Source organism: Saccopteryx bilineata, chromosome 6, assembly GCF_036850765.1.
Source record: "Saccopteryx bilineata isolate mSacBil1 chromosome 6, mSacBil1_pri_phased_curated, whole genome shotgun sequence".
NCBI classification, from domain to species: domain Eukaryota; kingdom Metazoa; phylum Chordata; class Mammalia; order Chiroptera; family Emballonuridae; genus Saccopteryx; species Saccopteryx bilineata.
In genome coordinates, this window is record NC_089495.1 from 40,202,318 (window position 1) to 40,223,550 (window position 21,233).

Consider the following 21,233-nt stretch of genomic DNA (forward strand, 5'->3'; position numbering starts at 1 on the left):
CTCTGGGGGACATGTGAGAGCTAAACATAGAAAAGAGTGGTGAGCTGTGAGCTGACCACATTCTTTCTCCAAATTGGGAGATTTCTCCATGGATTCAACAAGTATTTATTAAGTCCTACGCAGTCCAAATTTTATGCTAAGATTTAACTGAAAGCATTCAGAAATGTATATCTTAAAAATCCCTCAAACACATCTGAAAGGGCAAGAAGACACAATAAATGACAGGAATTTATGGTACACCCTGAGGAGTGCAACAAAAAAAGGCACGATGATGACTGTTGTCTATGTGGAAGATTTAGGAATGAATAATCTGGAATAATCAAGACAGGATTCTTGTCCTACTCAGCTGTGTTAATGTCTGTTGATTTGTGTGTATTAAACCCTTTGATACATAATATGCCATCATGTGCGGGGGTGACAAGCAGGGCACAGTCTAGTGGGTGCCTTTTCTCAGGATTCTGGGTGATGACTCAACTCAAGAGGCAGCTGCGGTCAGGGTGCCTGCTGTGCGAACACTGAGGCAGCGGAAGATCAGGGCTGAACTGAGGTGTGCAGGAATCCACGGTGCGGAGGGAACGTCAGAGCCAGGTGAGTCTTTGGAGTACGGGCCAGGGGAGAAAACACTGGATTTTGAAGCGTGGACAGAATGGGGAGAGAAGGAGAGAAAAGGAAGCCAAACGTGTAAAGCAAGCATCAGAAGGATGCACTCAGAGGTGAGAAGAGGCCGGCTCTGCCACAGCTCCGCCCCGAGAGCGGGAGTTTGTTGCGTATCACGCAAGTGAGTGGGCTCCAGCGAGTACTGTATTCTGAGTAAGTGCGTGACGTTAAAAAGGACTTTTTATAATGTTATTAATCTAGAAAAAAAAAGTGCCTAGATGGATTAACTGCAAGGAGAGATTAGAAAGAGAAAAGCAGCAAGAATTCAGTCTGGGGCAGTGCAGAACAGGGAAGTCGGGGAGTGGGCCAAGTTCAAGATCCTTTTGAGTTGAGGGCAGGAAATAAGTCAGGACCTGACAGCTACCCAGAGATGAGGGTGAGTTTGGAGCTGCGCATGCTGACTCTGAAGTGACAGCCACATACCCAAGGGCTGAACTTTGTGGCAGTTATTTAAACATAAAGGACGTTTCTTAGTACAGGAAAGAAAATACCTAAGAGAGACTTAAGAGTCTCTCAGTAGGGAGGACGTCTTCCAGGAAAAGTGATGTTCCAACGTGTAAGGAGGCAGAAGGAGACGAACCAGTGACAGTGGACACACAGAGGCAGGTGCAGGCTTGAAGAGGGGAGCGCATGGGGTGGGGGAGGAGCAGAAGTGACTGGCTTTGCAGAACAGAGGGAGGCTGACAGTCCCCAGTGCCACAGAAAGGTCAAGGAGAACGAGGAAGGAATGAGTGGAGTGTTTCTTTAAGAAGAATACTTAAAAACATTCCTCCCTTAAGTTACCTTAACTTGAGATAATTTTAGAGTGTATTTTGGAAACATATAAGATAGGATCCAGATTTCTGTAATGCAAGGGGAAAAACAAACTATAGCTGTTTGACTGATTCAAACTACTGAGAGTGCCATGTAAGGCATAAGAAAATGTGAAAATACTTTTAAACTCATTACTCATGCTGGCTATAATTCATTCTGCAACTCTATAGGAAAATTTCTCTTCGGCAAGGCTAGGGCATGAAGGGGATGTGCTTGTTTTTTCCTATTGGGCATTAACAGAAAGTACACACGCTGAGGGAGGTCCCTGGCATGGCCCTGCTACTTCTCAAGTTCTCATTTCTGAGATTTAGGCATCGCAGTTAGACTGCGCTTCCCAATACACATAGATGGTGTGTAATTATATAAATCGGGACAGGATCACTTAGCCCCCAAATCGACATTCAGTTTCTGTTCAACCAAATCTAGTCTGTGATACAAGGAACAATGCATTTTAAATCTCTGATTTTTCTTAAAATCTTATATTATTGTACATGAGGAAGAAATGCAAATAAGGAATTAAATGTCACTCCTAGGCCCTCATGCGTTCTGCTATAGTAAGCTTCTCGAAAGCTTTTCTTCTACATGAAAGCATAACCCGAACACCTGGCATATTGCCTCAGAGAAAGACAAATGTCAAGCACAAGGATTCACATAGGTACAGAGAGGATCCTGAAGTCAAATAGGCAGAGATTTCACACGTGGCACTGTGTAACGAGATACAAGATGGGAGTGCAAAGGTGTATTATTTAAAGGGGGAGATGTGTATCTTAGGAAAGGGGCACAGTGATTTTGTGCATGTTTTGTACAGCACAAGTCTAACTGACTGGTGAGTCTGACTATATCTATCATCCCTTTGCTAACAGTTGCAGAAATACATCCACCGAGGGCTGCAGTATCTGAGGCAATGCAGAACTGGGAACAGACTCTAGGTTCCCATGCATTTCCTCATGTGATACAGCAGCGTTCCACAATACCATCATGTTTCTCTAAGAAGAGATTAGTTAAGAAGCAGAAAAAATATAACTCTGCAGCAACTGGAAATGATGGGGGAAACAGAACTACCCTATGTGCTGCTGACCTTAAAATGCATTGTTCCTTGTGAATGCTGGCCCCCAGCATTCCCTCCTGCTTTTTAATAATCCCTTATGAAATCCCCACCCTTTGGTAGATCAAAATTCCTCTTGAACTGGTGTCTTAAGCATTCTTCTGCAGCAGAAAGAGCCACAGACACCACTTCTCTGGGTTCAGTAGGGTGGAATGGAAATGCTCCCTTGTGTCCGCCTCTAAGCTCCTGACACCCACTCCCCTGCCAAGTCCAAGGAGAGGGTCTGCGCTAGAGAACACCAACTGAAGCAGGAAATAGAGTGATATCTTCAACAACATATGCGCTGAGCACGGGAAGAATGTATTGATAGTAAAGCTAAAAAATGACTGTCAGTAAAAATAAGGTTTTCAAGACCCGAAAATGCAGCAGAAACTATGTTGTGCCAATTTTTTTCTTTTAAATTGAACTAATTAGATCCTTTTGGGCCCATCTATTCTGCCCCTGCCATGGGGGTAAGAAGATCAATTCTTTTCTCTTTCCCCGTACTTGGGTAGCTTGACTTTCCTATAATTAGCTGAATATGCAACACCTAAACAACAAGCTGGCTTGGCCCCGAGACCCATTCCTCATGTATAATTTCATAGGTCATGCGGTTATTTATATTCCTGTTATTTTTACATTTCCTAAATGCCAGGTGGTAACATAAATCCAGGAGTCCTAGAACGCAACTCCTGCCTAGCAGCACTGTTGGTCTCGGTTGCATCTGCTTCAAGTTCACGATCCCCCTTTACTTTCTCCAAAAAGCAAAGTAGAGAAAATAATATGCCTGCTCTTTTATTGGGAGCATTTAGTATTTGTGACATCTGCATGCTGTCACCTGATGGTGAGCTAGTGATACGTATCATCTGAAAATACGAATACAAGGCAGCCCCCAAAACACTTCTTACCAGTTCACACATCCTTTCTTAGGTAAACAACCGATGCTCCCTTTAGAACAAAAGAGTATTTATGTACTTACATATTCTCACGAGTATTGTATTGACTCTGTTTTGTCTCCTGGTACTTAAGCACCTGTATACAGAGCTAAGGATAGAGCCCCTCTTGGATTTTTAATAGATAACTTGCTTTAAGAGTAACTATTGCAGTCCTTAAGAAAAATACCATCTACAGCTGCTCCGTTTCAGGGACAGTAGCCCATGCTCCAGTTGTGACATGCCATTCCAGTGCCTTCAGGCCATCCCCCCTCTCCACCACACAAAACTCAGCACAACTAGAGTTTTGGTTGAATCACATATGTGTCACACAAGACACATAAGTAAAGCTTTAATTGTTAGGATGAATTTCCTGATCTAGTTACAGCAGGTCAGAGAGGACCAGTAAAATCAGCAAAAGTTAAAAAGCAAACAAAAATAGCAAAAGTTATAAAACAAAACGCAGTGTCTGTTGATTCTTTTCAAAATTCTTGTTCAGAATTAATTACAAAATTTACCCACCTAAAATATTTAATAATCAAAGGGCACAGGCGAGGACCCATCAGAACAGTTGGGAGCCATACACAAACTTCTTGCCAAATATCAACATTTAACTGAAAAGAAACTGGGCAGGCCTGGGGCCAGAACACCCAAGGTGATGAAGTAGGTGAAGGGAAGCTTGCAGGGCTCAGGACTGCAGGCATTACCGACTGGCACAAAGAGATATCAATACTTTAACAATAGCATGGTGGTAACGCTGCACATCTGTAGAACAACCCCACCTGCCTACATTGGCTGACTACTAAGCAGCAGCTCCAAGCCTTACATAATAAATTAAAAAGATCTCCTCAAGCCACCTGAACTGTCTCTTTGATAGCTCCTATGAGTGTGCCCTTTGCTGGAGGTAGACTGGTTGGCGTTACTAAATCCTTGTGCCTCCAAATCGTGTGCACATGTGATTAAACTGCCCTTGAGCTATTGCAGTGGCATATCACAGGGTAGATGTCAGTTACTCAGAAAGGCTGAGCCACTGTGAAACTGTAAGGCAAGGCTAAACCTGTGTCTCACATGGATTCTCATGTCGCTGCAGGAAGAAACCACCAAATGGCCAGGCAAGTGGAGGGATTCCCTTTCTCATATGTCCCACAACTAATCACTTCTTACTAAAGTAAATATGTTTACATGTAAACAAGTATAGAAAAATCCTGCTGCTTTAATTCTAAAACATAACCTAATTATGTCATCATGCCCTCGAATTAATCAGAGTACAGGGTGGAACACAAACCAGCTTCTAGCATGAGGGAGGGGTACTCTTACCCTAGTATTTTCTCTCCTTTTGCTTTAGTTAGCCTTGTCTCCCTTCATTCCTCCGGATAAAGCCTACCTTCTAGACCAGTGTTTCAAAGAACATATTTATGGGGTTGGAAATCAATTTAGTTGGTCGTCATAGCATTTTAAAATGTGAGAGGAGAAATAATGGAATAAGAATGCAGCATTTCACAAGCATTAAGGGTAAGTAGCACTTTGTGAATCCCGCATATCTTTATATAAAAACTGTTTCTCACTGCCTACATACATTGGACTCCTTGTGTTTTCCTGCTGGGAGCTCCTTATGAGCAGACCACATATTTTCTTTTTAAAATCCATACAACTTAGTGCAATGCCAGGCACAAAATAGATCTTCAACACATTTTTTGAAAAATAAATAAGTAAATAAATAAAGCTTGCTCTTCTTAATATTTAATGATTTTTCCAAACCATTTTAAAAATTTGAGGCAAATAGCAAACAGCAGTACAAAATACTCTTGCTAGTTTAACCATTTTACCTGAAGTTAACTTCTGAAACTTTAAGGCCTAGGAAAAAGAAAACTGCATGTCTGGGGCCATGTCATAGATTGATTTTATTATCTGAAAAATGGAAGATTTTTTTCCCCTAAAATTATTACAGTGGGTTCCTAGGATGTATTCAATCCCCACAGCAATGGAACTGCTTGCTCTCTGATGAGCAGATGGACCATATCACTGGGTTCCTAATAATCATCAGATTAAAAAGACATTTTTGCCCTGGCTGGTTGGCTCAGTGGTAGAGCGTCGACCTGCCGTGTAGAGGTCCCGGGTTTGATTCCTGGCCAGGGCACACAGGAGAGGCGCCCATCTGCTTCTCCACCCCTCCCCCTCTCCTTCCTCTCTGTCTCTCTCTTCCCCTCCCGCAGCAAGGCTCCATTGGAGCAAAGATGGCCCGGGCGCTGGGGATGGCTCCTTGGCCTCTGCCCCAGGCACTAGAGTGGCTCTGGTTGCAACAGAGCGACGCCCCAGAAGGGCAGAGCATCGCCCCCTGGTGGGCGTGCCGGGTGGATCCTGGTCGGGCGCATGCGGAAGTCTGTCTGACCGTCTCTCCCTGTTTCCAGCTTCAGAAAAAAATACAAAAAAAAGAGAAAAAGACATTTTTATGATCCCTCATCACCATATATAAAGCGCAGTGCCTCTGTCCTGTGTCACTATCCCAATCTTTGTAAATTAGACATAATTTCAGGTCCGAGTAACTGAAAGGAGAGGACCCCCCACATAGTTGCAACTATACCAGTGAAATGAATGCTAACAATGAGAGCTTTACTGTCTTGTATGACATGTAAGTGCTTCCCTAAATCTCTAGTGCTGAGGTTTATGTGGTGGAGATGGGGATGGCCAGAAAGCATTAGAACGGCATGTTACAACTATAGCACAAGCTAATGTTCCGAAATGAAGCAGCATAGATTATATTCTTCATAAGGACTGCAGTAGTTAGTCTTAAAGCAATTTATCTATTAAAAGTCCAAGAGGGGCTCTATTATTAGCAATATATTAAAAAGGTTACTTAGAGACAAACTAGAGCTAATACAATTCTCATGAAAATAATAAAAAAGGAAACTTTTGAAATCGATGTGATCTGCTGTTGGGTATTGGTGTTTTACCCAAGAAAGAATGTGTGAACTGGTACAAGTTTATGGGAGCCGTCCTACTTTAAATTACTCATTTGTTCTCCTTTGTGTCCACTCCATCCTTTTGTTAAAGCCATCTTGGATCCTGCCCTCCAGTCCCCACCTTGGTTGGTGATCTCAGTTGAGATCTGAAATTAAGAAATGTAACTCCAACATATGAATGTGACTTCAGGAAATAATTTATCAACGGAGAGCTTTGGTTTGCCTTTTGGTGACATGGAAATACCTGCACAGCGACAATTTTCATCCAGTGCTTTGCTCTAGTCTCCTCTCTCTCAATTACATCTCTGTGGACCACACATCTCTCCACATCAAAGGAGAGTAATCAAACCCAAATCCAAAACATGGGTATTTGCCTAGAAAATACTCTCATGTACCCATTGTGTATATGCCGCTTCTTTTTATCTTTAAAATGGACATTTCCTTTTTTTCCTTTTTTAAAATTAATTTTAATGGGGTGACATAGATAAGTCAGGGTACATAGGTTCAGAGAAAACATCTCCAGGTTATGTTGACATTTGATTATATTGCATACCCATCACCCAAAGTAAAACTGTCTTCTGTCACCTTCTATCTGGTTTTCTTTATGCTCCTCCATTCCCCCCACCCCCTCCCTCTCTTCCCCCTCCACCCCCCCCCGCCTGGTAACCACCACACTCTTGTCCATGTACCTGAGTCTCATTTTTATGTCCCACTTATGTATGGAATCATATAGATCTTAGTCATTTCTGATTTACTTATTTCACTCAGTATAATGTTATCAAGGTTCATCCATGTTGTTGTAAATGATCTGATATCATCATTTCTTATGGCTGAGTAGTATTCCATAGTGTATATGTGCCACATCTTCTTTATCTAATCATCTATTGAAGGGCCTTTTGGTTGTTTCCATGTCTTGGCCACTGTGAACAATGCTGCAATGAACATGGGGCTGCATGTGTCTTTACATACCAGTGTTTTTGAGTTTTGGGGGTATATACCCAGTAGAGGGATTGCTGGGTCATATGGTAGTTCTATTTTTAATTTTTTGAGGAACCACCATATTTTCTTCCATAATGGTTGTACTACTTTACATTCCCACCAACAGTGGATGAGAGTTCCTTTTTCTCCACAGCCTCTCCAATACTTCTTATTATCTGTCTTGTTGATAATAGCTAATCTAACAGGTATGAGGTGGTATCTCATTGTAGTTTTGATTTGCATTTCTCTAATAGCTAATGAAGATGAGCATCTTTTCATATATTTGTTGGCTATTTGTATTTCTTCCTGGGAGAAGTGTCTGTTCATGTCCTCTTCCCATTTTTTTTTATTTAATTGTTTGTTTGTTGTTGAGTTTTATGAGTTCTTTGTATATTTTGGATATTAGGCCCTTATCTGTGCTGTTGTTTGAAAATATCATCTCCCATTTAGTTGGCTGTCTGTTTGTTTTGTTGTCAGTTACTCTTGCTGCGCAAAAGCTTCTTAGTCTGATGTGGTCCTATTCATTTATCTTTGCCTTTACTTCCCTTGCCTTTGGAGTCAAATTCATAAAGTGCTCTTTATGGCCAAGGACCATGAGTTTAGTACCTATGTTTTCTTCTATATGATTTATTGTTTCAGGTCTTATATTTAGGTCTTTGGTCCATAAAATGGACACTTCTTTTGGAAGAGTATGTTTGATTGTGAGTTTTGGGTGTGAAGCTGTTTTGTCAGTTTTTCAGGGACTTGGGGTAATGCATAAGTTCTCAGGTATCACGGTACAGTGACTGTTCCATTGTAAATCTGTGTAATCTCGGATCTCGCTCATGCCTGCCATTGCTTGAGCCCTGCATATTTTAGGACCTAGTCATCTCTGTGGGAAGCACAGTGAATGAGATTGTTGTTTATTGTCTTACTACAATTAACAGGTACTATGAAGTTGCAACTGGCCAGTAATTAAAAAGGTACAGTGTTTAAGTATGAACCTTGAAGATTTCAAGGAGAAACCAGGAAAAGAAAGAACCAAAAACCAGAGTAGAAAAGACATGAGAAGCTTTGCACACAGTCATGCCAGGCGACTGTTGTTGACTCATGGAAAGAAGTGTTGGGGAAAATAATAATGAATGTCACTAGCTCTCAGGTGGTGTGAAAATTTTCTAGGCTAATCTGAGGATTAATCATAAAAATGATTCAATATGGCATAAAGCACCTAAACACCAGTAGGTAATTAAGAAATAGGTTTTTGTTTTTTTTTTCAGAACTCTTGAGAAAGAGAACATGGCACCAATCCATCCCATCTTTAGGAAAACATTCCACACACCACGTTGCTTCTAAACATTTCTTCTCAAAAGGAAGAAACCCCAGGATATTGTATTATATGGCAATAATGAGATGCAGATAGTTGGGAAGGTCTTTATTAACTTGCTTAAGGAGAGCTGCTGAGTAGCTTAGAGGATAAAGCACTGGGTTTCTCTTTGGACTCCCCAGTGGGAGTTTCATTCACAATCTAGTAGAGAGACCCACAAAACACAATAGCTGCTTGCTTTTAATGGGTTGGTAGTATGAAAAATATTTGCTGGTTATGAAAGATAATCCATTTCTGAAAAGACTGTCTTTTTTCTTTTCAAAATTCCAGGTACAATAGATTCTTCTCCCGCTGACAGAGCATTCATAGAACAACCCAGTTGGGATGGCTTCTTTGCAGCATTTGGCTCATCTCAAAAGTAATGAACTCTGTATGCAAGATACCTATCTCGGCTCTGACTGGCATGCCAGAGACTGTAGATTCACAGCCAATATGTTAAGGTAATTTCCCAACATAATTTATAGTATTTTTTTTAATTATTAAGTGAGAGGTGGGGAGGCAAAGAGACAGACTCCCACATGGGCCCTGACAGGGGATCCACCTGGCAAGCCCTCTATGGGGCGATGGTCTGCCCATCTGGGGCTGTTGTTCCATTGCTTGGCAACTGAGCTATTTTAGCACCTGAGGTCAGGCCATGGTGCCATCCTTAGCACATGTGGTTAACTTGTTCGAATGAGCCATGGCTGCATGAGGAGGGAAGAGAGAGAAAGAGAAAAGTGAGAGAGGGAGAGTTGGAGAAGCAGATGGTCACTTCTATATGCCCTGACCAGGAATAGAACCTGGGACTTCCACATGCTGGGCCGATGCTTTACCACTAAGCCAACCGGCCAGGGCTTAATTCACAGTATTTGAAGGGTAATCTTTTTTAATTAGGTTGATCTAAATATTTAATTGTCCCAACTCTGCTTGGTAATGTTCCTGGGTTTCAAAGACTAATGAAGCAGCATGGCCTAGTGGAAGTACCATGGTCATGAGACCTATGAGTTTAATATTCTCCCAACAAATATGTGAGGGGCTCTGAATATGGGCCTGACATTAGTTTTTTTGTTCAGTCATGTTTCTCACTATGCCATGATCTGTATCTCTGTTTCCATATTCACATAATTTAAAAAATAATGAATTTCTGCCTTTATTTTTTGAAAGCAGCTGTGGAGATGGATGAAGAGGGCTTTTTGAGGTGGATGTCTTTCTTTTGTCCTGATCACCATGGCTATTGATAAATCACTGCTGATCATCTGTGGGGTTCCTAGCATGGTCCCCTGGTACAGCTAAGGGATAAGCAAATCTTTCCTTTCTGGCTGGTCCTGAGCAGGCTTCTGATGCCCCACTGATAGTATTGAAGAACTAAATGTTTCCTTAAGGAAAGATGAGCACTTTGCCAGGGAATACAACTGAGGTATGTGTTTTCAGTGATCAGGAACTTGATTTCTAAACAAAACTTTATAAAAAAGGCAAACAAACAACCAAAAACTAACAAAAACACTATAATAGTTTTGAACATGAAGAATTATGCCAGCCCAACTTGTATAGCATTAGAAAGGGCACTCTGTGGGACAGGTAAGTAGAAAGAGTTTTGTAAAGAACTGAGAACAAGAGGAGGAACAGGTGGAGAGGCACACAAGGAAGATCCTCTTGGCTAAAAACTATGCATGGATGTCCTGCAGGAACACTGACCACAGAAGGAAAAATAGCTCTACCCCATATCTTTTCCTGGTAATGAGTTTATGTTTAACTTCAGAAGGGAATTACTTTCTGAGACAGAAACTTGATATCACTTGAAAAATTGTAATTGTGCTTGAAGAATAAACATGACACCATAGAAAGAATCCAGGGTTTGAGAGAAAGGAGACATGGTTGATTCTTGACTCTGGGACTCACTGGCTCTTGTGATTATGGGAAAATCATTTAATCCCTTAAAGTCTCAGATTGCTCATTAGTAAAAGGGGATGCTAACACCTGCTTCACTCGCCTCACAGAGAGGTGAGGATCTGGAGAGAAAAGAGATGTCAACATGCTTGGCCAACAGGAAACAGCCAATTACAAATACTAGCTATTATTATGATGAACAGAATACAGTACCATTAACAAATGTTCATTAGCATTTCTGAGTTTATATGAGGTCAAATACTCATACCTACAATCACCACTATAATGTTGGTTCAGTTTTGTCCTCTGGCTCTTTATACTCTTTATAGCAAAGATCGTGTAAGTTAATACCGAATTCCCATGTGAAGAAGAGAAACCTATGGAGATAAATTAGGGCCCCATCATGGAGTCCAGAAAGAAAGCCTATCCTGCTTTGAGTCCATGCAAGGCAAGCCTTCTCTTCTCTTTTTCCCTCAGCATTCACAGCTGTATTCTAAAAGAACCGTGTACCCTGAACCAGCATGTCTCTCTCACCTGACATTGGCTTTTTTGGCTGCCATGTCTGTTCTACTTCTGCACCTGGAGAACTGCATCCACTTATTATCCATTACTCTTCTGCTCACTTGTCCTCTTAGCGGGAGGCTCTACTAGGTTCTCAAAGGCAATCACTCACTTCTTTTCTTGGCCACTCAGGATACCATGCGTACACATCTGCACATCTGATGGGGTGCTTGGGCCAGCTGGAGCTCAGCTCATTAATAGTGCATGACCTCCAGGTTAAAGCCTCTTTCCTCCACTAAAGATTCACTCATTGAAAATGGGTGGGCACACCTGCTTCCTGCACTGTGTGTGGAAGGGCCAGATTTTGTTGTGTTTTTTTTTTTGGATTCCCAGAAGCAAGCTCTGTGTTTACATTAAGGGAATGCCTATTGGATGACTATAGGGAATCAGCTCTACAAGTTAATGCAAGTCTGTTTTATAGGCCCCTGGTTGCACAATTTCCTGGTGTGAATTCTTGGGTATTTGTAGAGGGAAGGTATTTTAAATTATGAGGGAAATGTCATAAACATTCAAAATCAAAAAGTCATTTTAGAAACATTCAATTGATATAGAAGACAAAGAGCTTTGTGTTGTTAACATAAGTAAATTTGGTTACTGATCAACTTACTAAAATTGAAAGCTTACTTCTCAGGGGAGATGAACGAAATATTAGTTCTATTGGAGACTTGGGAAATTAGAACCACTGCAATGTGTAGCTGCAAGTTCCAAACACAGACACTTTCTGTAAGTGCAGAGGGACCAGAAACTTGGTGAAAATATCTTTTGCACCTACACAGATCTATCCTCCTATGTCAAAGGCTGGGTTCATTGGCATGGCAAGAAAACAAACTTTTGAAAGCTCATCCTTGCCCATTTCACTTAGTGATGAATGGAGAACTTGCTTCTCTCAGAGGATATTAAGCTCATCTTCCAAAGGATTTACTCATTTGAAAAATGAGGGAAATTTCATGTTGACTCAAAATGGTTCCAGGATGCAGAGGAAACCCTTACTTTCACAGGAGGGAGACTTTATGTGAGGCAGGAATGCAGACAGCAACACATCAGTAAACTATGTGCTTGTTCTGTCCACGCCCTTTATAATTTTCATGAAGCCTCAGGCCACCACCCCCCACAAATAAATCACCATGGAGAGAAAGCTTACAGGGAGTGAGAAAGATTAACAGCTCCGCACAGGATAAAGTGCTAAGAGAGCCTGTGCATAGGCTAGAAGCCTATGGGATGTCAAGCTCTGCATCCCATTATAGGACGGCGAGATTTGCATAGAGCAGACAAGTTTCTTATTCTGCCATCTCATTACAATGTGTCAGAGATTAAATGAAGATAGTAGGGAAACTGCTGTCTCAAACACAGGAGCAGTGACTGGCAATTTACAAACACTGTTCTTTGAACAAGCACAGGTTACTGTCAGTAATTCCTTGATATTTCAGTAATTTTTAAGCATTTTTCTTCTTGTTACTAAACAATGTAAAAGTAACTGCACTTATTTTGGTAGAGAAGCATCTAAAACCCATAAAATGTTGACTTAAGATGCAACTGTATGTCTTTTGGAACATTGATCTTCCATACTGAAGTCTGTTCTGAAGCAATACTTAGAGTTCCACACTTTTTTAGGGGAAAAAGAAGGGGTCCTTGCACCAGCCGCCCATGTCAGGCGCTGTCTCCAAGCCCATGTGGAACTTCTTGCAGGTTAGTGTTGTTTTAGGAGAAAGCAAACCCCTGAGAATTACTTTGTTTATGTGATGAAAAATGATAAGTGACTCCATGGCTTCTAGAGACAGGTTTTCTCCTTCCTTCCTTCCTTCCTTCCTTCCTTCCTTCCTTCCTTCCTTCCTTCCTTCCTTCCTTCCTTCCGTCCTTCCTTCCTTCCTTCCTTCCTTCCTTCCTTCCTTCCTTCCCTCCCTCCCTCCCTCCTTCCTTCCCTTCTCCTTCTCTCTCTCTTTCTCTCTTTCTTTCTTTTCTTTCTTTCTTTCTTTCTTTCTTTCTTTCTTTCTTTCTTTCTTTCTTTCTTTCTTTCTTTCTTTCTTTCTTTCTTTCTTCCCTATTGTCTCTCTTTCTCCCCGTTTCTTTCTTTCTTTTTTTTTTTATAGAAAAAAAGCACAGGTTCTGGGGAAGGGCTGTCAGTTCATAGAGTAGGAAGGAGTTAGACGAAGGGTAGTAAGTTAACTTAGCCCTTGTTGAGTATCAGATACGTGTGGGTCAACCATGTAAAGATGAACAGAAGGAAGAGGGTAGAGCTACAATGTGTGTTTGGGCATCTTTATGTACCTATTAAGTTAGGGGTATGGCTGATCTAAAAGGCCCAACAAAAATCTCTCTGTACTAATTAAGGTGACTTAATAATAAATCTTTGATTTTTTTCTAAAGGACTTCTGTAATAAAATATTTATAAGTATTTATTAATAAATTGATTTGACATTGGGATGTACTTCAAAATAAGTCAATGCTGAAGGAGGGAACTGGGCAGGAGAAAAGATAAAATAGATTTGGCCATGGAGAAAGTTCATTATTCTCTTCTCTCTACTTTTTTATATGTTTGAAATTTTCCACAGGTCCAACTTTAAAAAGAATTCTTTTTTTAAACAAATGGCTCTATGGAATGAAAATATCATATTATAAAAATTTGTTTATATAATATTTTGACTTAAAACCTCCATTTCTATTCATAATATCTATGCAATAAATAAAATATTTGAAATGGTAATTTGCACTTGGCTTAAGTGATTCTTATTAAGTAAAAATGCCACAAAGGCTAAATCAATCAAATATATTTATGTCAAAGTACTTTTTTAAGCTAATTTTTTCATTAAGTATATTTACTAACCCTCTAATGAATGCAAAAGAACCATTATACATTACTTTTGCTGACATCATTTTAACTACCTATCTGTATTTTATCAACCAAGATACACAGTATCAGTAAGTAATGAGACAACTTAAAAATACAAATATTCTGCAAATCAGATTTTTCTTTAACTCAGCCTGGCTCTCCTCTACTCTCTTCTTCAGATTTCTGAGGTGTACTGCATTTTTGTCAATCTTCTATCATCCTGATCATTTTCAACGAGTGAAGAGTAACACGCTTGTTTTATTTCATGTTCTAAAGGCAACCAGATGCTGCAATGCCATTTGGAGCAATGGAGCACCCTAGTGGTCTAAGCAAGACAATGAATCTTCCCACTCACTTGAATCAGGTCCCACAGATTTTGAAACTAGACAACTAGAAATAATTAGCATAATAATATTAGCCATATAATAGATGGAAAACATTTTGTGAATGAATGGGATAATTGTATCTAGAAAGGCATAGATGATTAAACATTTAGTCATTCTTAATTTTAAGGGCCAAATGGCTTCCATATGGTATTCCAAAATTACACACACACACACACACACACACATACACACACACACACACACACACACACACACACACACACACCTGTGAGCTATAAAGTACATGTTTGGCATTTTTGAGTTTGTGGAACAGTATTCTACATTTAATCTGTATGACTCAACTTACTGCACCTTAGATGAGCAAATATAAATTGTAAAAATGTTATCTTCTGTTTTTTTACCCCTCTGCAGTCCAGTCCTACACACCATAGTGTATGTAACTAAGAGAATAGCCATTGGAGACAGAATTACTATGTTCAAGTCACTCTCTCTCTTTCATGAGCAGGGTGACTTTGAGAAAGTTGATTACTCAGTCTATGATTTGGCTTTCCCATCTGTAAAATGGAGATAACAGTAGCAGATACCTTTAGTCTTGTGAGAATTAAGCATTTATTAAAACAATGTCTGGGCCCTGGCTGGTTGCTCAATGGTAGAGTGTCGGCCTGCTGTGCAGGAGTCCCGGGTTCAATTCCCGGCCAGGGCACACAGGAGAAGCACCCATCTACTTCTCCCCCTCTCCTTCCTCTTTGTCTCTCTCTTCCTCTCCCGCAGCCAAGGTTCCATTGGAGCAAAGTTGGCCCGGGTGCTGGGGATGGCTCCTTGGCCTCTGCTTCAGGCGCTAGAATGGCTCTGGTTGCAACAGAGCAACACCCCAGATGGGCAGAGCATTGCCCCTTGGTGGGCATGCCGGGTGAATCCTGGTCAGGTACATGTGGGAGTCTGTCTGACTGCCTCCCAGTTTCCAACTTCAGAAAAATACAAAAAAAAAAAAACCCAAAAAACAATGTCTGGAGCACAGTAAGCACTATAGCTCCTTGCTTCTAATATTATTCCTTTTGGGCTGCAGTCACATTTATCATCTCTCTGCACGATCACATTTTGTTTATATGTGCACTCTGGATTCTTAGAATTAGTGTAATTTTGTATGGCTCAAATTGAATAGTCAAAAGTTTATAGAAAATGAACTGTTTTGAGAAGCATAATACATATAAAATCTTATATTTAAGTTTATGGAGTACTGATGGAGTGGAATTCCATACCTAAGGACCTCATTTCTTCTATACAACTCACTGTACTTTATATTTTAACTGGAAATACCGATTGCAGGATAGTAATGAGCAGTTTAATTTCCTCAAGGTCACTTTCCAAAGACGTGAGGGGACTATTTTGAACCCTTTTTCAAAATTTGCAAAAAAAATTTCCCATATCACAACTGTATAAGAAATGAGCTGTAATTAATTTAGGTGCCTTGAGGGTGAATTAGCCACCCACTGGGTGATTTGGTAAGAAAGGTATTTCACGTGAAAATAAGAATATCTTTAAATATAAAGCAGGAAATTAGAAGATTTAAAAACTTAAAGGGAAGAAGTCCCAAGACTACCTACCCTAAGCCATTAATAAGCCTTTCAATTCATTCAGAAGAAAATGGATTACTGACTTCAGGATCCAATTGTGTAAACCTTAATAGTCATATAAGCAGTCCCAATGATTAGCTCCAGCATTAAGGATTTTTTTTTCTATATCTTATCTTTAGCACCTTTTATATACATTCTAACCCCCTCAAAGAGAAAAAAAAAACCCGTATATACTTATTTCCCACATCACAGACCATCAAGAATCACACAGTTTTCAACCATCTAATTGGAACTGCTGTGATCTGGTGTGTGAGGATGACCCCATCTCACAGTGCTACATTTTCTGTTATTAAAGCTACTGTGCTGGAACAGGAGCAGCAAATTCACATATTTATGAAAAAGTCATAAGTGGCTCAAACCAATCTTTTCAAATTAAAAAGAGTTTTGTAAAAGCCCACAGTAGAAAAATAGATGTTTTATAATTTCAGAGTTGAACTAACAATGTTGTACCTAAGGTTTTGATACGTGTTCTCAAATACTAGTTAGTGGCCACCATAGGGAAATATAATTAGCAAATTCATGCATCATGCCCGGAGGCCTCACTATAATTCTCACTAGGCTCTGAATTCCTAGACGTAGGGGTTTCCAAACGATAAGGCCTATCTAGAAATTTATTAACTTCACTTTCCTGAATAGAGCCAAGAAGAATTTACCCAATTCTCATCTATAGTAAAATGAGGTTTATGAGGTTTGAATAAACTTTTAGTTCTAAAAGAGAATGCTAATTTGTTCATTGAACGCTTTTCTTTTAGATTCCATGTTGTTCCCTGGAATGAAACATACAACTTGTGAAATTCAAACATTCTCCTACTTACAAGGACAATTTCATTTATTAATGGCCTATAATTAAGAAGAAATTGTTAGCTAAACAAACAATTAGCTTGTCTGAAGAATAAATAGGAAGTAGGTTATTCATTTATTTGCTAAGTGTTCTTAGCCTTGACCTACTTTTCACTTATTCAGATTGCCTCCTAGATTTCCTAGCGTTTTTATACCTAAAGTAATTTTCCTAATCAAACAATGAAAGCTAATATATTTTTGTATTTTCTTTAGGAGCAAGAGTAGGTTAATGCACACATAAAATGTTGTGTCATAAGTCAAAATTTTATTTCCAATTCTACCACCTGACCCTAAGAAAGGTATTTAACCTCTTCATTCTCCAGTTTTCTGTCTCTGTAAAGTGAAGATGTTAATAGTTGTCATCTACCTTAGGCTAATAGCATCATAACTCAAGGGATCGATTATAATTTCTTTAAAAAAGAGGATACTTTATATTAATGCAATTCTCCCCCCAAATACAGAATATTGGGAAATATTTTGGATTTCTACAAAAGCCTTAAAATTTTTTTTGAAGATGACTATATCCTTTATAATTATTAAGAGAATCTGTCAAAACAGTACCTTTTGCACATAAAGGCAATCTCATCTGAATGAAGTAGTATGAAGTTAGTTACTTACAAGAGATTAGCAATTTTTTTTGTTAGCCACATTCTGCCTTTATAGGGATATAAAAATACTTATTACACACACACACACACACACACACACACACACAGGCTGCAACAGCATGGCACTGAGCTCACTTGACTAGAAGTGAGATAGACAGCCAAGACAGAAAGACGGACAGGAGTTAATAGTGAATTGTAAATCAAGTGGAAATCTACAATATATAATGTTGCAAAAATACCATTCCCTTGTTTTAAGCAAGTATTATTGGAGAGGGAGGGAGATTAGTAGCTAAAATTAAACCTTGTTCTAACATTTATCAACTCATAGCAGTTTATTGAATCCAGTGTTAGTCCTATGTATTTCCATATCATAAGCCTTCATCTGCAAAATGGTAATGTCCATTCTTACCTATCTGGCCACATTGGTTGCATAAGATTTTCTCTGAATGACTACTACAATCAACTCAAACATTGAAATTACATATATATGTATATGTATATACATATGTACATATATACCTACCCAACATCCATGCCTCCATCTATCTGGCTATCCATCATCCATCCATCCATCCATCCATCATCCATCCATCCATCCTTCCATCCATCATCCATCCATCCATCCATCCATCCTTCCTTCCACCCATCCATCCATCCTTCCATCCATCCATCCATCCATCCATCCATCCATCCATCCATCCTTCCTTCCATCCATCCTTCCTTCCATCCATCCTTCCGTCCGTCCGTCCATCCATCCATCCATCCATCCTTCCTTCCACCCATCCATCCTTCCTTCCATCCATCCTTCCATCCATCCATCCATCCATCCATCCATCCATCCATCCATCCTTCCTTCCATTCATCCATCCTTCCTTCCATCCATCCTTCCATCCATCATCCATCCTTCCATCCATCCATCCATCCATCATCCATCCATCCATCCTTCCATCCATCCTTCCATCCATCCTTCCATCTCAATGAGCAAAAGGGGATAGCATCTGTTCTGCTTACCTTCAGGCTCCCTGATCTTTCTTCCCGCTGCAGACTTCCGGAGTACACTCCTTCCAGAGCTGAAGAGGCTGGTGAGCTCGTCCAGAGGGCTGCTGAGCGGCCTGGCGTGCGGCGGGCTGTAGGGCACTGGAGAGGAGGTGTTGGAGTTGGCTTTCCTATGGTCCACTCGAGCTGCCGCCTTGCCGGGGGAGTAAGGGACCTTGGAGAAAGAGCTGCACGGACCCGCCGCTGGAGCAGAGTTTGGCTTTTGCTGCACTTTGGGCAGATCTGGGTTTGTGGTTGCCTTTCCTGTGGGCACCATGCCAGTCTCGGGTGGGAAGGTGAAGTGCCGGTGGGCGGCAGCAGGAGGTGCCGGGGGCGCGGGAGGAGGTGGCGGCGTGGGAGGGGGAGAGACTTTGTGAGGCCCGTTGAACACCGGGAGGCCGGGGGACGCGGGCCTGTCGCCATCCCCTTTTTGGTTTTTGGAGCACTGTGGAGACAGAGGACTCGAGCCTTCAGACTGCACAGGGTACTTGAGGTTGGTTTCCAGGACTGGCAGCTTCTTCACCTCCAGGGGTGTCAAGGGCGATTCATCCGACGCGGGGGAGCAGGTGACAGGTGTGGGAGGAAACACCAGGAGTGGGGGGCGGTGAGGGAGCAGGTTGGGAAAGGGGGCCGGGATGTCCCATACGTCTCTGCAGGGCCCTGGTGCTGGGCAGCTCCCTTCTCCGCCCTCCAAGGCGATGGGGCTCTGGCCCTCACGCAGTGAAGGGGCTGAAACGAATGCCCAGGCGCCCACCCCGCGACTGCCGCCGTCCTCGGGGGGCACGAAGTACTTCATCTCTTCGTACACCGCCTCGGCCTGGTCCGGGCTGCCTGCGCGGCCCACCATCTCGATGTAGACGGGCTCGGGCTCGGTCTCCGAGTGCGCGAGGGGCGTGTGGGACGCGGGGGTCCCCAGGACGGCCCCTGAGAGGCACTGCTGGCCCGCTGCCCTGCTCCGCGTGCCTGGGGTCCCCACCGCCCCGGGCCTGCTGCCAGAGATCTCCTCCGAAGAGCCACTGAGCTTGGTGTTGGGGCTTCGCTTTGGCTTCCGAGGAGGAATCTTTTTCATGGTGCTGTAGTCATCACTGTGAGGTCTGGGCCGGGTGAAAACTGAAAGGGAGGAAACCAAGAAGTGATGAGAAGTGTTAGCAAGACTCCAGGGCCAAAGCCTCCAGGAACTGGGGCTGGCTGGGCCGCCCTTGCCCACACAGCTCCTGCAGCCCCCGCTGATGGAGAGACTCAGGCCTGCATCCTTCCACTCTCTGGGACCCTGGCTCAACATACACTTCTTAAGACTACCAGTGAGAAAGGGAGTTTTGACCTCAGAGCTCGAGGACAACTTCTACCCACGAAGGAAGACGTTAGGGGGACCATAAGGTGTCCCAGGATTGCCAGGCACCTGCAGAAGGGAGGTGTGGTCAGCGGTGTAGTCGTGTAGCGGGGGAACCACACTTCAGATCAGCTGACGAACTTACACCTGTATTCTTAGAATCTGAACTGGCTCTCTGGATTTTCAAGATGACAAAACAAAAAGCTAGGGAGAGCAAGCTAATTAGCCAATCAGCAGCACATAGATGCTTCTTATAGGAAATGAGTAAGCTTGATTATTTAAATGGAACAAAATGAACAAAACAAAATACCAACAAAACACCTACATGCATAAAGAGATTATTATTTTTTTTAAAGAATGTATTATTAAAATGATGCCAAGGGTGAGTTTTACAATTAATCAGTATATTTGAATCCTTAACAGAAACATATTTAATAACCAAATCAAGAATAAAAACTTCTGAAGAAGAATCTTCTTAAGTTGAAAAAAGGGGAGATATTGAAAGAAACAAATCAGCATAATATTATTAGTAAAAACTTACTTTAAAAGAGGCAGAAAAACTATTTAGATATGATGTTAAAACATTTATTGAATTTGAAGTTTAAAAAATTCCAAAAGACATTTTAATATAGTTTATTATAAATTGTAATAGAGCCTGACCAGGCAGTGGCGCAGTGCACAGAGCATCAAACTGGGATGTGGAGGACCAGGGTTCAAGATCCCAAGGTCGCCAGCTTGAGCATGGACTCATCTGGTTTGAGCAAAGCTCACCAGCTTGGACCCAAAGTCGCTAGCTTGAGCAAGGGGTTACTCGGTCTGCTGAAGCCCCACGGTCAAGGCACATATGAGAAAGCAATCAATGAACAACTAAGGTGTTGCAACAAAAAACTAATAATTGATGCTTCTCATATTTCTCCATTCCTGTCTGTCTGTCCCTATCTATCCCTCTCTCTGATTCTCTCTGTCACTGCAAAAAAAATTATAAGCTAAATTGTAATAGATATTTATTAAATAAACATAATTTCTCTGAAGACTGAGGTGTTAATTTTCAAAAATTATATTATCATACTGAAGTATCAAAACTTCTCAAAAACTCTTATACTAATTTGGTATTTTACTATAGGAATTATTTATATCTTTTTATGATCATGTAGTATTCCATTGTGTAAAAGTACCACAGCCTTTTTATCTCCTTATCTGATGGGCACCTGGGCTGCTTCTAAATCTTGGCCACTGTAAATAACATTGGAGTAAACATAAGGGTGTATATATTTGTGTTTCAGTTTTCTTCAGATAAATTCCCAGAATTGGAATTGCTGGGCCATAAGGCAATTTCATTTTTATTTTTTTTTGAGGTAACTCCATACTGCTTTCCACAGCGGCTACACCAATCTGCCT

At 41.2% G+C, this 21,233-nt stretch overlaps 1 protein-coding gene and 1 non-coding gene across 3 annotated transcripts in view; one reads left to right on the forward strand and one right to left on the reverse strand.

The window, feature by feature from the left end:
* MYO16 (myosin XVI) overlaps positions 1–21,233 on the reverse strand; it is a 596,349-nt gene that overhangs the window by 58,986 nt on the left and 516,130 nt on the right. For both annotated transcript variants that reach the window (XM_066236132.1, XM_066236131.1), the window contains exon 32: positions 18,482–19,615. In XM_066236132.1, the coding sequence (XP_066092229.1) occupies positions 18,482–19,615 (1,134 nt within the window). The remainder of the gene's footprint in view (positions 1–18,481; positions 19,616–21,233) is intronic.
* TRNAS-GCU (transfer RNA serine (anticodon GCU)) lies at positions 15,017–15,091 on the forward strand. Its single transcript has one exon. It is a non-coding gene; the product is annotated as a tRNA-Ser (tRNA).